An 18,637-nucleotide genomic window follows, 5' to 3' on the forward strand; every position below is an offset into this window, starting at 1 on the left:
TTTGGTTCGATACCGAGAAGGAAGGTCTCGTATCGTGTAGTATCGCTTATGTTCCAATGTTGATACTATCAGTATCGCTTCGATACCGATAATAGAAAGTATCGCATGGTCTCGAATCGAGACTCAATAAAACAAAAAATTAAAATGTGACTTGCTGAATTTTTTACAAACAAAATACAAGTGCAATTGCTTTTTAGAGGTTTATTGCTTTTTAATAATCTACAATACTTTGGCTATCGTCCATTCGTTGTTTTTTCCTTTGCCCTACTTTCGTTGGTATTTTAGGATTTTCTTCTATTAATATTGGCAAAGATAAGTCTGATTCATGTCCTACATTACTATCATTTTCTTGTTCGATGGGCCATTTTTTAATGTAATTTTCAAGAGCGGAATAGTTCTGCATTATAAATACAAGCTTATCTGCCTTGTCACTATCGAGATTGTATCTACGATCAGTGATGACAAGGCCAGAAGCAGAAAATGCTCTTTCAGATGATCCTGAGGTTGGTGGAGTTGCCAACCAAGATCTTGCAACACCCGAAAGAATAGGAAGTTCAGCTGCATGCTGCTTCCACCATGCTAAGGTGTCAGTTTTTCCTGCATTTTTGGATCTTATTGTTTCTTGGTATTTTTCCATTTCAAGCTTAATAGTAGGGTTTTCGTGTATATGATGTGAATTAGTATCTTCCTTATACTTTGCTAAAATAATATTGTACTCATTTTCCTCCCAACCTTGTGCATTATCAGCAACGGAATCGTTACTACCGTTGTTATTACTGGAGCTGGAGACAGACAATGAAGAATTCTCAAAGTATTTATTGGTTGTAGGATGGTTTTCAACCAGTTTTTGAATATTTTCATCGTCAACATCAAGAAGATGTCCACGAAAAAATATATGAAGGTAATGTCCTAGTACAAATGCGGGTAATTTACGGCCTTTGTCTGGTAATCTCTTATTTAGTTTTAAGGTTTAAGCACTGGAGCAATAGCTTCAAAGAGTAAGAACTGTTCATCTGTAGGTACGGTTTTCTTCCAATCATCACCTTCTGTATCGCGTAAGTATATGACTGGAACCTTCAGTCGAAGCATGACGTGCAGCATACCGTAATGGCTGTTCCATCTCGTGGTTACTGTTGAGGGTATTTTGAGATAAATCACATCTAACCAAGAACAAGCATCTTTCAACGAAGCACTGAAGGCTGTCGATTTATGAAGCCTGGTAGTAAGTGAGCTGGCTTTAAGAAAAGCATCTTTCAGTTCCGGGGTACCCTCAACTGTTCTTTAAAGTGCAGTGTTGAGTTTGTGATCACTGCATGTATCAGAACCTTCTTCTTTAGTTATTAAAGACACACTGTTGTTTAGAGCACATGCCATATTTTATGCCTGATCAATAACACACAGTTTATTGGGTATTTTTTTTAATGCTTCAGGGTATGAGAGTGTGTTATCAAGTGCTTTTGCTATGTTGATACCAGTGTGTCGTTCTTTGAATAGGCACACTTCTAGTATAAATTTCTTTAGGGCAAAGTCTGGCGAGATATAATGTAATGTCACGGACATGTATGAATCATTTGCCCTTGATATCCAGTGGTCGGTGGTTATGGCAACCTGATTAAGATCTATGAGCTCATTTTCCATAACTTCATGCATTACTACCTTCAGTGTATGGTAAAGCTGAGGGAGTTTATTTTTTGAGAAAGTCGTTGAATGTTTTATTGTGGTATTTGGTAATATTTTGTTCATAAACCTCTTAAAAATTTCAGAGTCAGCAAAACTGAATGGCAAGCACTCAGTAGCAATCAAATTAATGATGTCATGATCAACTACTAACTAACGCCGATCTTGAAGTGGCCACTTTTTTGTAACCGCCTTCTTCGGGAGAGTAAGAGTTTGAAGGCTACATCTTTTGCGGATCCAGAAGCACCTGCCTCGATTACGTTTACTTCTTCATCTACTAGTGATCTCCGCTCTTCTTCTTTTTTTTGAAGTTCGATGAATAACTTCCTATATTGTGTTTGAATATGCCTTCGCAAGCAAGTAGTATTTGCTTGCTTTGTTGCAAGCTTATTTCCACAAGTTTTACAAAGAGCAGATTCTCCTGAAAATGTACAATACAGTTTAATAACAAATAAAATGGTTTTATTTTTTTATTATTATTTTATTTTATTTTTATTTAAATCACTTGGGGCCTGAGGCAAAATTAAGTTTTGGGGGCATTTACTGTAAATTTTACCTCTAAAAAATGTCAAAAGAGTGAAATAATTTCAGAAATATTATTACCAATAAGACCCTTTGATAGGCGTGAATTTAATTTTTTTTTTTTTTTTTACAATTAGTTACTAGGTCTTTATATGATACAAAAACAAATTCAGAGTGGGCCGGCATACAACCTGGCCATCAATTTAGCACACTATGCTTTGCGATTTATGAATTATTGCTCTACCAATTAAATTAATTTTTTTTTTTTTATCTCAATAGTTAATAAACAATAATTGTTATAACGTACAAATGTAAAAAAAAACCTGCAATTTTAGTTAAAAAAGAATTTAAAAAAATTAAATTCTCATGAAAGACTTTAACCTATAACTCCGTGCTTATACGCCATAACTTTATTAGACGATAATTCGTCTGACTATTTTTTGCCGTGAACTTTGGGAAGTCAGACGAGAAAACTTTGGTTATTTTAGACGATAATTCGTCTGACTTTTTTTTCCCGTAAACTTTGGGAAGTTCACGGGAACTTTGGGCAGTTCCCGTGCAATGCAATTTTTCATATACCGGAACAAATATGTTCCTGCGGCTTTTCTTTGATCTTAATGAAATATCGTAATGTTTCGGGGGATTAATTAAAGGTTACGCCAAAATTTAGTTAATTAAATTGTCAGTGCTTTTCAGAAGCAATATGACAAACGAAAAGGATAATTTAGAGTATGCTTTTAAAATAGTTTGTGATTTATTTTTATTAAGTCTTTAAAGGATTACCAAAAAGAAGCTTTAATAGCTCTCAGCAATGCATAGATTGTTTTTTTTTGCCAACCAACAGGCTGTGAAAAACATTAATTTGAAAGTACAAAATACGGGTTTACAAAATATATTCGACGTATATTTATATTTGGCAAAATGGTTGATAATTGGTTGAAAATAGTTGATTTTTAAAACGTTTATTACCCCCGTCCTTAAACCTGCGAAACGTAATTATATTTCTCCATTATTCATTTTTTTAAATAACCAAAGTTTTCTCGTCTGACTTCCCAAAGTTCACGGGAAAAAAAAGTCAGACGAATTATCGTCTACGGTTATTTAAAAAAATGAATAATGGCGAAATATAATTACGTTTTGCAGGTTTAATGACGGGGGTAATATGCCATTGCTAAGAGCTTTTAAAGCTTCTTTTTCGTAATCCTTCAAAAATTTAATAAAAAATAAATCACAAACTATTTTAAAAGCATATTTTAAATTATCTTTTTCTTTTGTTATACTGCTTCTGAATAGCACTGATAATTTAATTAACTAAATTTTGGCGCAACCTATGATTAACCCCCCAAAACTTTACGATATTTCATTAAGATCAGAGAAAAGCCGCAGGAACATATATGTTCCGGTAGATGAAAAATTGCATTAGCGCAAAAACCAAAGTTTTCTCGTCTGACTTCCCAAAGTTCACGGGAAAAAAAAGTCAGACGAACTATCGTCTATAACTTTATCCGCTTGGCCACGCAAACTTACGTGTTTTAAAGTTAAGTTACAATATTAACAATAATTCTGCCGGTAATTGATTTTAGAATTATTTCCCGACATTGCCGGCAATTACCTTTTGAGATAAAGTATGAAAAATACTTAGTAAGTAGTGCTTATCTATATTTTTCTTGAAATAATCCCAGACTAAAGATGTTGTAAAAGGCATAACGAGTGAAGATTAGTTTTCTTTAATAACTAAAGTATACTTATGTTTGATTGTTTAAAACTAAAATTTAGTTGTTGAATGTTGAACACAGAACAAAGCGAGAATTACGATATCACGAGAGATTTAATTAAAGTAACGATATCAGAAGAGAAAATAAAATAAGAATGCAATATCACACAACTAATTAAATTAAAATAACTGTAGTGACTGTTACGAAATCAATTCCCTTTAAACAATCATTTCTAATAAGTGTTTAGAATAATCATTAACGATTGCATCAAAAGCAATTCCCTTTCGAGAATTACATTAAAAACTCTAATTAATGATAGTTTCAAAACTAATTCACTTTGAACAACCATTTCTAATACTCGTTTAGAATAATCATTAACCATTGCATCACAAGCAATTTTCTTAGGAGAATTATATGAAAAACACTCTTTAATGATTGCAAAACTATTCCCTTGGAGATTATATCCGCACAGAAAATTTTCGCTTGAATGGAATAAAAGTTCGATAGAGTTGGAATAACGACATGGAAAATTACATATTGCAGGAGCTGATCCAGGTCATTGTTCTAGGGGGGTAGTCAGACCAAAAAAAACATAAAAAATAAGGTTTGTGTTTTTTCAAAATAAAACAACTGTTTCATTTGATATTTAGAATGATTTTAGAAAAGGTTATAAGATAAGATAGTAGTAATAAATATATTGAATAATTATATAAATTTTTTTTTTTTTTTTCTTATTTTTTTACTTTTATCAATAATGTTTTGAAGTTTGACAATTCTTAGGTAAGGGAAGGGGGTATCTACCCTTTTACCTTTTTGTCCGCCCTTACACACTGTTTACATTAATTTAATAATTTGTAAAAATTTAATATAGAAAAAAATGTTGAAAAAATCTTTTCTTTCCTTTTAATCACAGTAGAAAAAATTGTAATAAGGATAACAAATAAAGAATAAAAATACAGAAGTGGTACCACACAATTATTTAAATTAAAACAAAGATACCAGATGAGAAATTTAATGATAAACATGATGTCATACAACCAGCTTAGAGAACTTTTTTTTTTAAATAAATAAGCCGTATATATATCTCGTTAATTATACGAATTTACTATTTCAAATTACAAATCGTTTATAAAAATAACATGGAAGTTCTCATGATGACCCAAGTTGCAATATCAAATGATACTATCGGTACCAAACAATACCAGCATAACCGATAACTTTTGATACAAGTATCGATATCGATACTGTAAGGTATCGCACCGAGACCAAACGATACCAACATAACCGATTCTTTCGATACCAGTATCGCGTGATCTCGAAGTCGATACTCTAAAGTATCGCATCAAGACCAAACGAGATCAAACGGTATTAACATTAACGATACTTTCGATACCAGTATCGCGTGATTTCGATACCGATACTGTATGGTATCACACCGATACCAGACGAGAGATCGAGACTCGAGACCGATTATCTAGTGTCTACTGCCCACAGATATCTGTACATTGAAATTTGACCACCGAATTTCTATCGTCACTATAGTCGAATCAAATTCGACAAACCGCGAAACCCCCACAACCTTTTTCAATATCGGTCGATGATAATATTTCAAATGTTCGTGTCCAGGGGCGGATCCAGGAATTTGTAACTGTGTGGCCATAATTGGGATAACCTACTTTACTTTTGGTGTCCCTGTGGGAAGGGCTTGTGAGTAAAAGCTAAGCCCATGGGCGTCACTTCTATAACATTTTTTACTTAAAATCATAGGGAGACTTAATTTGTTTTCTTCTCTACTTAACCATCTCAGATTTAATAAGTTGAGAGCGCACTTGAAGTACAATAATTTTCACAAATGTGGGTAAAAACTTCGTTGATAAAGTCTTCCAAATTTTTCTATAAGGACTTTTTCATGGAATATAAAGAACCCTTGTCGGCCTTAAAGATTATTTGTATTATACTTGTAGACTTACAAAAAATAATATCATTATATCAAGTTCCTAATTAATTATGTAATCCAAGAACACATATTTAAAAATCATTAGAGATATAATATTTTAATTTTTAGAGGTAAAATAATTTCATATATGAGGAGTGGACTTGCAAAACCAGATAAAATTCACTTTTTTAAAAAAACAACTTTTTACCTGTTATTGAAGTCTGTTCACCTAATGTGTTTATTTGATACAATTTTGCTAATGGAATGCTATGCTAAACAGTCGAGTCAAGCTTGGTAAAATGTTGTTTTGTATTGTTTTTAGTTATCCTATTAATAATAAAGTTATTCAAAATGTTGCCTTGGCTATTTAGTTCATAAATTAGACATGTAATACTTGTCTAACTTATTTAACGAAGTGCACCAACGAGAAGGTAAGCCATAGGACTTTGCACTCCATCTGTAAACTGTCGTGTTGCCTAAGGTTAGCCCTCCTTTTCTGGATTCTTTCCTTTGCTTGATAGGCAGTTTAAGTAAAGTATTAGTAATGTTTCCTAAGGTTAGGCCTCTGTTTATGGATTTTTTATTTTTCTTGATAGGCAGCTATGCCCAAATTTTTTTAATATCTTTTTATAATTTCTTTTTTCTTTTTTTTTTAATTTTTAATATATAAATATATAAGACAAAATATAATACAACAAGTTAAGTAATAACTAAAAAAGTTAAAACTAATATAACCTGAAAACACATTTTGCCAACAATTAAACTAAGTTTATGTGAGGCACAGTGGACAAACAATGCCATTGGATTGATTTTTTTTATAAGAGATGAAACACCTTTGTATTCACCTGACATTGAAGCAGCTCCATCATAAGACTGGCCTCTGCAATTTTTTATATCTAAACCGAATTCTTTCAAAGTTTCAAGAATGTTGGTAGCCATATTTAAACCACTTGTTCCTGTTTTACATTCTAAAAAGCGTAAAAAAACTTCCTTAATACTATTGTTCAAGTCAACATAACGTATGACAATAGAAAGTTGTTCTAACAATGCAGTCTGAAGCCTCATCTGCTATAATAGAGAAGTACTTACTTTTTTTAATATCATTTACTCGAATCTCTTCAATTGCATTTCCACAACACTCAATCAACTCATTTTGAGAGGTATTTGAAATATATGTAGAGTTTTTTGGGGTAGAGAGAAGATGCTCCTTTAGAATTAAATCACCTGCATCAACTCTAAAATTTAAAAGCTCAATAAAATTACCTAACCCTGTAATTTTTAAAGGTTCTCCAATTTCTCCTTGATATTTTCTATCATCTCTATGACCTCGTAAAGACATATCATTTCTACCCAAAAACATTATTGTCTTAACAATTGATGCAAGTTTTTTTTTGTTTTCCTCTATAGGCTGCTTTGTAGAAATATCTAGAGAAACTTCAATAGGCAAAGTGTTATTTTTAGCTCTAGATAAAAGCATATTATAACAATGCATGGACTTGATGTGTAATCCGTCAACAGTTTTCTCATGATCATTGAAAACATTTACAGCATTACGCCAGGTATTTAACGGTTCTTTGAACAACTTACGTAATGCATATTTGTTTGGTAAACTTGGACCAAAAAGAGTGCATGGAAGACAATATGCACCATCCTCAATTTTAGAACAACAAAGCCAAGAAAACTCATCTAACCATTTTAACAAAAAATGTCTTTTTCTGCTTTTACCTGTTAAGGGATATGGAAGCATTTATCTGGAACCCAGACATTACTAATTAGAGATAACAGCTCATTATCATTTGTTCCTGATTTTAATTTTTCACCCTGTAGATGGTATGAAGAAACATACTTTGAATAGGATGCTAGCTGATTCGTATTTAATAAACTAACATCAGCAACCATGTTTTCCTTAAGTGGAACATAAGAGTCAATATTGTTTTCATCACTGCTGTTGATGTCTTTTGAAACAATTACTTCAGTTTAACTGTTTTATTACAATTAGCCAACTTATCTAAATCTGAAGTGTTCCTGGAAACAGTAGGAAAAGATAATTTAGACTGAATTGTTTTTTGTATTTTATTCTCTGTTGCTAAAAAACTTGTCTTTGAAATTTGTTTTCTTTTGATGCTAGGCAAAGTTGTATCCCTCATTAAGAAAGCTGGTTGTTTGAAAGATCTTTAATCAGTGTTACAAAATGATTTGGGTTAAAGCATAAAACACTTTTGTTTTTTGTTTTATATAAATTGCACCACAAAATATTTATTGGACTATTTAATTTTTGGATACGAGGCTTTATAACAGTGTTAAAAAAGCTATGATACTTTTTAAAACCAATTTCAGGATAGACAGATTCAGTAGGTTGCTTTATAACACTAGATAATGCTATTAGGCAAATAAACGATGAAAATGTTTTATCAAAGCGATTTCAATATGCTTCTTTTAAAAGAAGTTCTGAAATCATATTATCATTAATTGTTGAAAAACTATCAGAGCATTTAAATGAAACAGCTATAAAAAACAAATTAGCAAGCTGAGAATATTCTGATCTATGTTGATTAAAATAACTCAAAAAATAATTATACCTTGTGTAAAAGTTTATGTTTTCAAATATCTCAATTGACGCTAGCAATCTTAGAATTTTTGAAGTATGCTTACTGTCATTTAAAATCAAAGAGATTGAGCTGCAAAGACAATTTCCATTTTCAGCAGTTCTGACACAAAAAAACAATATTTACTGAAAAGTGATATTAATAATAAAAAAAATTAGTGTAATTTTAGTATACACCATAACTTTTTATTAAACAACCAAATCATTCATATACTATGCAAGTGATTTGGTTATTACTAAACAAACTAGTCACTTACATAATATTAGTGACTTGTTTGTTTAGTAATAAGATGTTCCAATAACTATTTAAATAGAAAAGAAATAGAAGAAAATAATGCAATGAGTGTCTAAACTGTTCATGTTTCTAACATCCGGAATTTTGGGTCTATTTTGTGATATTATTTGAATTAGAAATAATAAAAAAAAAGCTCTAAAGAAAAAAAAATACCTTAATGCTGTATAACCAATATTTCTTTTTAACTAAGGGTACAAAGTCCATCATTTCTGTATTGAAATGATGGATTTTGTACCCTTCTGTAAGAATTCGGTTTTCTTGGAAACATTAAATTTATCTCAGAGAGCTCTTTAATGAGTCGAGTTTTATAATTTAATACATTACGCCAATGTTTCTAGTGCACAAGAAACTAATTCTTCGGTTATATATGGATTCATATTTTATTATATTTAAAAAATCAAATGACAAAAGCCAAGTTATCTTTGTTTCTGAAGAAGAAATTGAGAAAGATAAATTTATGATAATCTCACGGTAGCGAATAATAGTTTTTGTTAGTGTGTTTTGAATTTGTTATGATTGTAATCTGCCGAAAATATATTTCAAGCTTAGTGAAATTCAAACTCAAAACACAGTAACTAACTACTAGCAACGATTTTTTTTTAGTTCTTAAATTTTTACATTAAAATTTAATGTAAAAATTTAAGATTTAAGTTTTAAGATTTAATTTAAATTATTTAATAACTAATCGAAAAAAGATTTATGGACTGGGATCACATTTATGCATTACCAAGACGCATACGTAAGTTCTCTTAAGTAATTACTTATTATTACATTATGTATTTACATTAACATATAATTCTATTTTTAGTCGACAACGTTGAAGATGATTTAGATCCTGATTTTATTCCTATTACTGTTAATGAAGGTACTAAATGTTTTACACAGACGCACAGTATTTAGTTAGTTGCACAACATATTAACACGTCATGTTATATTTTATATTAGTGTTTATTATATTTTTTAGTTGAAGAATGTAAATGTTTTTGATGACAGCGATTTTGTTCCAATTACTGAAGATCAAGGTACTGAATAATTTTATATACACAATAAATTTATTTATTAATGTAACATATTTACATGTCACATCATTTTGTATACTAATATTTATATTTTTTAGTTGATGAAGTTGAAGAGGATTTGTATGACAGTAACTTTGATCCTGATTTAACCCCAATTACTGAACATCAAGGTACTAAATAATTTATATATACCTACAACAATGCAGTTGTTACTACATCATATTTACATGTATATAAATATATAACATATTCCAGATAATCAAATTATTGAAACTGCAAGGAAAAAGAAGAAGTTTATTCCGGCAGATAAGAAAGCAGTATAAGAAGAAAAAAGGGAATTAAAAAATGTCAATGCCAAGTCAAAACATCCAAACCGTTCTCTTACATGCCCTGTAGAGTGTAGAAATAATTGTAGAGACAATCTATCCACTGATCATCAAAAGTTTTTATGGAAAACTTATTGGTCTCTAACAACATATGTCCAAAGGAGACAATTTTTAGCAAAATGTGTAACAATTACATCTGTAAAACGTCGAACAACAATGGAGGGTTCTGTTGATAGTTTTAAAAAGTCACAATCCAGGACTTACAAACTTCCAGACTCCAAATAAAAAGAAGTACAGGTATGTAAGACCACTCTTCTAAATGTTCTTGGCTATACAAATGATTCTGTTTTAACAGAACTAGTTAAAAATATGAACAGTATTTTTTTTATGTCATCTGTTACTGAAAATAGAGGATAGCAAAATATTAACAAATATATACCCTAAGATATTGTAGCTGATCATATACGGCTGTACAAACCATCTGTAAGTCATTATCGGCGACTTAATGCACCAAATATAATGTACTTGCCTTTTGGACTAACAGTAAAAACCATGCATGATGATTTTTGCTCTCAACATAAAAACTGTTGCTCTCAAGAGTTTTATTGACAAATCATAAAGGATTTAAATATATATTTTTAAGAAATCCCACAATTGATAATTGTGAATATTGCTCTACCTATCAAAAGCTAAAAATATTACAGACTCAATATTGACTTTAATTAGTAACCAAAGAGATGTACAAGATTTTACTTTCTGGGCTGATAATTGGACTGGACAGAACAAAAGTTGGACTTTATACACGGCATTGGTATGTAACTTAAACTCAACAAATTCCTTATTTCAAAATACAAAATCAGTAACAATGTAATACCTAACTAAGGGTCATATCCATATGACTGCAGATAGGGTCCATGGAAATATTGAAAAAAAAATTTTAAAAATGAGGCATATATATGACTTTGAAGACCTTAAGAATTGTATTTCCAAAAGCCGACAAAAATTAAATATTTTAGAATTGAAAGATTTTTATGAGTGGCAAAAAAAAAAAGACTACCAATGTAAAAACAGATACACTTATATACACTTAAAATTTTAATGAATATATTAATGATGTGGTTGAAGTAGACGCGAATGTAAATAAGAAAAAAAAATTATAAAGAGAAAAGTGTTGTTTAAAAAATCGATGGAAATAAATTACATTTAAATAAAATATTGCGCTTTTTAAAATATTTTGTTATAACTCTATATATTATCTGGATTTTAAAAGTTGTTTGACTAAAATTGGTATATAATTAATATATTTGCAGCAATTTTAAACACGCTTATTATTTTATATTTTATTGTATGACTTTTGCTTTTATTTGACAAAGTGTTTTTTTTTTATTGCTACATCTCGCTTTTATACTTAGATATTTTGAAGCTTATATATGTTTTCTTTAATAATTTCATAAATATGGCTGCCACTAGGCGCCACCTTGGTTTTCTTTCACATTTGAACATCTCTTTTCTGACATAAAATCTGTAATTGCTCTCAAAAATTTTTATTTGCACAAAATTTTAAAAAACGCAGAGAACATGTAATACGATCTTACTCATACAAAGCGTAGTACTGAACAATAATATATATATATATATATATATATATATATATATATATATATATATATATATATATATATATATATATATATATATATATATATATATATATATATATCGTAATTCAAATTTTGTTCTTATTAATTTAATGCTTTTCAAACCAAATGGATTTAATAATCTATTTTAATTGGTTTGGTTGGGATTACTCATTTTAGATGTTGAACTGCTGTTTTTATTTAGGTTTAAGACTGTAAACTTGTTTACAACTTTATTAAAGAAATGATTTGAAGTTTCAATTCAAAAAGTTTGAGAGTCAATTTCATTTATTTATTTCTGAATATGGTAAAAGATGGACTCAAAGTAAACGAACCGATGCAAAGTTTATTAGGAAGAATTCAGCTTGGCTTGAAAATGATTTTAATACCACATTAATGAAGGAGAGTAAAAATAAACAACTCGGTAGACCTACATTACCATTTGAAGATTCGTCTTCAAAAACAAAGAAAAGAAAAGTTGCAACTTTGTTAGCTTCAAATTCTTGTGAGCTGCTGTTTGCTAGTGGCACACACCTGTGGAAAGAAGGTAGAAGAAAAGATGCTCAGATAGCATTAAAGTTGGCTGATAACAAAGATGCTAGATCATTCTGATAATACATCTGAAGAAGCGTTGGCTCTTTTGTTAGATAATGAGATGAGCAAATCTCAGTATCAGCGCTTAAGAAACAATGCGAAAAGCAAAAAAAGTAATTTATACCCACCATACAATGATGTACTTGAGGCAAAAGAGAGGGGTTTGCCTCAAGTACATGAATCATGGACAGCAACAGATTACTCTGCAGGCATCAATTTCCAAGCATTGGTAGATCATACTGCACTGCGGCTGTTGGAAGTACAACATGATGTTATCGATTCATTTGTTTTTGATAGGCTAATTCTGTGCTCAAAGGTAGGTTTTGATGGGTCAACTGGGCAAAACATTTATACACAAGTTACTGATGAGCTAGAAAACAGAAGCTTTGTCTAAGAAGCAGATTTTTTTCTTACCTGCTTTGCACCACTTGAATTAATAGGATTCTCTGTTCAAGTGGAGAAGATTGTTTGGAGAAATCCACATCCGTCATCAACATTGTACTGCCGAATTGTGCGGTTTAGGTTTGTAAAGGAGACAACTAATGTACTGAATGCAGAGCATCAATTTCTTAAAAATGCTATTGGAAACTTAACTACAACTGCTGTGCCTAAGTATGAAAACTTAACTGTTCTTCACATAGTTGATGTTACTATGATAGATGGAAAAGTAGCCACTGCATTATCTGCAGTTAGTTATTCAAGTCAGTGCTGCTCAGTTTGTGGTTCAATACCAAGTCAAATGAACCAACTTAATATTGTTTGCAATTTGCCATTAACTCCGACCGGATTGAAGTATGGCTTGCCAACACTTCATGCATGGATTCGTAGCATGCAGTATTTGTTAAAAGTCGGCTACAAAGCTAAAGTGAAGTTATGGCCATCAAGGTCAGATGCAGACAAAGAAAAAGTTAAAGCTAAGAAGAATTTAACTCAATCTCTGTTCAGAAATGAAGTTGGGCTGGTGATTGATATCCCTAGTTCTGGTGGTTCTGGATCATCAAATAATGGCAATACTGCTCGAAGTTTCTTCAGAAATGCTGAAAAAACAGCAGCAGTTATCAATGTTGATGTGCATTTAATTAAAAGGATATATGTTGTGCTGTGTACTTTGTCATTTGGTTTTATGATTGATGCCAGTAAATTAAAAGACTATTGCATAGAAACAGCACAGCTTTTTATACAACTTTATCCCTGGTACTACATGCCACAGAGCTTGCACAAAATCTTGATACATGGGTGGCAGGTTGTTGAGGAGATAGTGTTGCCTATTGGGATGATGAGTGAAGTGGCCTTAGAAACACGAAATAAAGACTTTAACATATTTGAAAAATTCTATAGACGCTTGTAAGATCTGCTAATTAGAAAAACTAATTAACTAAGGTAGAATATAATTTTTTTACAAGAAATCAAGTTTATCTAGCAACGTGTAATAGCACTTGTAATAACACTAGTTAATCATATTAAACTGAAAAAAGTTTTGCTTTCCGCAAGCGAGGATCAAAGGGAGGATTTCATAATAAAACACATGCTAAATAATGTACATAGCACAGATAAAACATTTACAACTAATAAAATTTAGCTGTTGCTATGCAAAATTAGGTATCCTTAGCAACTAAATAAAAAATATATTTATTTTTTTAAAAAGCGTGACCTCATATGGGTACTTATGTAAAATTCGGTGAACATAGCAATTGTAAAAATATCCGTTTTTGCTACTCAAAATTAGGTATCCATAGCAACGAATTAAAAAAATAACACCTTCATAAGAACCGCAGACATATTATTACCAATCCTAATTTTAGTCAATATAGCCCTAATGTTAAATTAGTTATGAATTTAGTCCAGTAAAAGTGAATTCTGGCCCACTGTGCCATGTGGACGTTACTCACTAATTGAGCATTTAAATAGAAATTCAATACTAGTTTAAGTAAATTAGTGCGAAATAAGCATTTGTTAATTGGTTATTGTTTTGAACTTTCATACAAGTTTGTGTAAATACTCCACTCATAAAACAATATAAACATTTGTTAGTTCATTGGAGTTAGGGGAGTATTTAGACTTTATTCTAGGAGGAATAGGGGCGACTCGATTTTTCACTATGCCACGTCTTCTTGCCGAATGATAAATAGGATTAATGATTTTTCAAAATATTGAATACAAAATATATATCTAGGAGGAGTCGGCTGACCTATCACCCATCTTAAATACCCCTCTAAATGGCCTTAATTTTTATTTAACAAATATAATTTACAAATACCGTGTTTTAAGTTAAATGTGATAGTATTTTCAAATTTTTCTATAAATTTCAAAACACAGTATCTACAATTACAGCTTAATGAAAGTTAAAAATACCATTTTGTCAATTTACATTGAATTCTATGCATTTTCTTAATAACCATATGAAGTTTCAAGTTATAAGTATGAAGTTAAGTTGGCGGCCCGACGTACTTTACAAAAATCATTTTCATATCAAATTATGAAAAATACGGATACTGTGTTTTGACGTTGTACAGCTGATCTCTATAGCCAAAATCCGAAAATTACGGCAGACAAATTTCAATTTTTAGAGATATTCCTTAAGCGCAAAAACCCAAAACTAACATGGCTGCCGTTAAATTTAAGCTATATGGCCAACGAACTTCATTCAGTCGCTGGACAAAAAATTGTTACACAAGTCTTAAATAATATTTTCAAATTCTTTTCAATAACTTAGTATATCCCTAAAATATTTCCATATTTAATCCCAAAAATTCTAAAAGATTTTTAGTAAATATTTGATAAATTTTCTTATAAACCAGTTGGACTTCAAACTATGTGGCCATTGCCACAATGGCCACCCCTTAGATCATTTTTTTAAAAGTTTTAAAAGTAAATGCATAAGATATTATGATCATAAATAACTAACATTATAACTATAGACTATAGACAACTTTTTGTCTTGTATTCTTTAAATGTGTGAATACAGCAACAATAATACAATTTTCCCGACATTATTACCCAATTTTCTGAATTTATCTTACTAAAGTTTTAAAAATCAAATTACAATTGATGGGTTCACAAAGTTTTAAGATTTGTTTTTGAAGTAAAAAAATGTTTTGCTGCTTAAAGCACGCTTCTTATTCCCAACACAATTTTATTTTGGCAACTTTAATTATATTTATGCTTGACAGTGGTGTTGTAGTTACTTAAAATAAATGAAATGAATTATTCAAAAATTTATTTACTATTGGTTTGGAAATGTGTGTACAGCTTAAAATACAGAAGCCAATATTTTTATTGTAATTCTCTATTAATACCTAAATAGAAATCTGCGGAAACAAAAGCACTGCAATTAATTTTTTTAATGTTTTTAAATTGATGCAAACATTTATTTCTCTTACATAAATTTAGATAACACATAGATAGTTCTAAAAAATGAATACATAATTTTATTTAATATATATTTCTGCATAATAAATACATAATTTTACAAAATATATACATATTTCTTTAACTTTTATGATTACAAATTAAAGTTATTAGTAATAAATAGCTAATTTGGAGTTTGTAACTTGTTGACTTGTTGAGTTGTTAAATTGATCTTAAAAAAATACAGCCCTTGATATAAATCATTTTTGTTAACTAATTTACAGCTTTGTGTAATTCTAGCAAATTTGCTGATAATTCAAATTTGCTCTGACTGAAGATCATCAATATTTAATGCAAATATAACCTTCAATAAAACGCGATAAGCTTAATTTGTGAACTGTAAAACTGTGGAAATCTTTTTTGATAGTTACAAAAATTTGTGTATAAAAACATAATTTAGATTAAAGCTCGTTCAAAAAGAGGAAATGGAAAGCGAGGAACAAGATTTTCAAGTGTTTAGACTTTACAATGGGTTTATAAACTTCGGAATATCAACTGAGGATAATGAGGAAAAAAATGATGACGGAGACCAACTCAGCATGAGACGACATAGTGAACCGGTAAAAAAAAATGAGAGCAATACTGATTTAAACTCAGCCCATTTAATTCTTCGAAAGCAAAGCGCTCCGTTACCGGTAAATACGATCAGCATAAGTATTGATAATGCTGCTGAAGAAATAATATATAAAGCAAAGAAAAATAAAATGTTGCAAACCAAATTAACATCACATGGAGCATTTCCTTCGATAGAAAATTTAGAGAAGCATTTGTCTCAATCAAAAAACTCATCTACGATTATTTCTAATATAACTGATAGGCGCAGACAAAGAAGACCCGCAGTTAGTGAAAAACACATCTGCGAAAGAATACTAATTTTACTGACACTAGATAATTTAATGTTAAGAGAAAACATGTCTAAGTTAAAGTGTTATTAGCCTAGGGTCTCTCAAATATTTATATGCAAAATGGATTGTGCGAGATGAAGATTGTATTGCTCAATTAAGAAATATAATGCATATCTCTATTTAATGCAATAGAATGAATTCATCGCATTGATATTTACTATCTTGAAGAAAAAAACTTCACCAATAAAAGACAGATTTTAAATATCTTTCGTGCTTAATAAACTATCATTAATTAAAAGATACATTCTCGTTCACTCAAAAATACTTTTTCATCCAATTAAAATTCATAAAATTCATTAAAATGGAATATTAATACGCTAAATAATTGTGTGAAATGTGCAAAAAATGTTTTAGCGATCAAAGATAACAAACAAATAATCGTTTAATCGCATGTTCGTTATCAAACATAATCATAATTAATATCAATATATTTCGTGTAAATAAGAATGTTTCAAAAACACAGGTCATTGCAAAAGTGATTCTCTTAAAAAACACAACGACCTAAATAAGAAAAAAAAAATATAAGGAAAAAAAACAAAAACAATTACACATTTGGAATTGATCACATGATCAAATTAGAGATTCACAGAAGTTTATATAGTAACACCCATAAAACAGACTTTTATAAAAGATAAGATATAATTAATGTATTTTTTTCACATATATACATCACATACATACATTCACAAAAATATATATTCACAAATATACATGCACATAAACATATACATAAATGAAAAATTATGAGATGTACATTAGGGTTATGACTTTTTTGTGACCTCATATACCTGGGTTATAAATCGTTAATTTAATTTCCTTGTTAAAAATTCACGCACAAAGCAAACTTACGGTTTCATCATATACGCGTCCTTCTTATAGTGTTCACATTCGTAGTGTCCGTTACAATCATCTTTATACTCTTCCATAAACTGTATTTATTGAGAATGGCTGTTATGCCTTTGACAACAGCATCTTCTCTTCCATCTAGTATATCTAGTGCTTGTAACTTAACTTTTCTTTGTTCATTCTTCTTGCACATGATATTCTTGTTGATTTATACGCTTAACAGTAAAATGCAGTAACCAGTTTTCATAGTATAATGTTCTATTCATTTCTTTTTTAATTTTAACAGTTTCTTTAATAGTGGATCTGAATATCCCAGATTGTGAGGATGTCTGAACGTCAATCCCACCTTGAGATATCGATAAATAACTGCTGCTTTTCTTGTTGACAACTTTGAAGATGTTACTAATTTGAGTGCAGTTTTGGTTTTGTTGTACTTTTTTCTTGTACTTATGGACTGTTCTTCAGAATTTTCAGACTCTTCATTTTCTGATTCAGTCTCTGATTCGAAAGTCGAAGTTGTTGCAATTGCTGTTGCTGCTGCTGTTGTAACAGTAGGTACCAAGGACATTTTTCTTTTTTTTGATGGATGGATAGTTTTTAATTCGCATCCTCCCCAGTTGTATGCCCGACCTGTCCTGTGATTTCTATCTAAAGATTATACAACCTTTGTCCTTACTACGGAGCCATTCACCATCTTTATTTGCTATGTCAAAAACTTCATTCAATAAATCATGTTTTCCTTGTTTTACACATTTATTATAAGTTTTTAGCACTTTATCCGGCTTTGCTTGTAAGATTTGAGTTAATAAATTCGGAGAACTTCTTTTCCCATAAGCTTGTTACTTCTTTCTCAATTTGCTTTGTGCGTTTGCGTCTACCTTTGATGGATTCCCCCATAATCAGATAGTTACTTACAACTTGGAATTTGAGTGGTATCCTGCTGTTATTTTCAAAGAATTTTTCTTTAAGTGGAATAGCTCTTCTTTCCTTATGTGACTCTTGAAATTATTATAAATCTTTACCAAAAGTTAGTATATTAAAAATTTTTTATAATTTTCTGCATATGTTTAATAGTTAATCGTGCATCTTAATCATTGATAAAATTATATTTCTTATCAAACATGATTTAATCCTTATTAAATGTAAGTTCAA

At 30.2% G+C, this 18,637-nt stretch overlaps 1 protein-coding gene and 2 pseudogenes across 4 annotated transcripts; 1 reads left to right on the top strand and 2 right to left on the bottom strand.

Moving 5' to 3' along the window:
• Positions 1–211: 211 nt before the first annotated feature.
• Positions 212–1,198, bottom strand: LOC149881962 (uncharacterized; annotated as a pseudogene).
• Positions 1,199–1,826: 628 nt separating this feature from the next.
• LOC149881963 (uncharacterized) lies at positions 1,827–9,267 on the bottom strand (annotated as a pseudogene). Its single transcript, XR_016444756.1, has 4 exons — positions 8,904–9,267; positions 6,586–8,558; positions 4,251–4,314; positions 1,827–2,098 (listed from the first exon to the last, which is right to left on the bottom strand). The product of XR_016444756.1 is annotated as an uncharacterized LOC149881963 (transcript).
• Positions 9,241–16,727, top strand: LOC145197612 (uncharacterized). Of its 3 annotated transcripts, XR_016445175.1 has the most exons (6): positions 9,269–9,489; positions 9,559–9,615; positions 9,715–9,772; positions 9,868–9,939; positions 10,025–10,392; positions 11,938–13,702. XR_016445175.1 is itself a non-coding variant. In XM_090067415.1 (5 exons), the coding sequence occupies exons 2-5, from the start codon at positions 9,610–9,612 to the stop codon at positions 10,090–10,092; spliced, it is 204 nt and encodes a 67-aa protein (XP_089923541.1). In that variant the 5' UTR covers positions 9,241–9,489; positions 9,559–9,609; the 3' UTR covers positions 10,093–11,522. The 3 variants fall into 3 exon arrangements, 2 of the variants coding, with proteins under 2 accessions (XP_089923541.1, XP_089923540.1); XM_090067415.1 differs by lacking the exon at positions 11,938–13,702 and having other exon boundaries at positions 9,241–9,489; positions 10,025–11,522; XM_090067414.1 differs by lacking the exons at positions 9,269–9,489; positions 9,559–9,615; positions 10,025–10,392; positions 11,938–13,702 and adding an exon at positions 16,135–16,727 and having other exon boundaries at positions 9,747–9,772.
• Positions 16,728–18,637: the final 1,910 nt, after the last annotated feature.

This window comes from Hydra viridissima, unplaced genomic scaffold, assembly GCF_058129835.1.
Source record: "Hydra viridissima isolate aposymbiotic clone 2 unplaced genomic scaffold, HvirCarnegie_v1 scaffold_11, whole genome shotgun sequence".
In the NCBI taxonomy this organism is placed as follows: domain Eukaryota; kingdom Metazoa; phylum Cnidaria; class Hydrozoa; order Anthoathecata; family Hydridae; genus Hydra; species Hydra viridissima.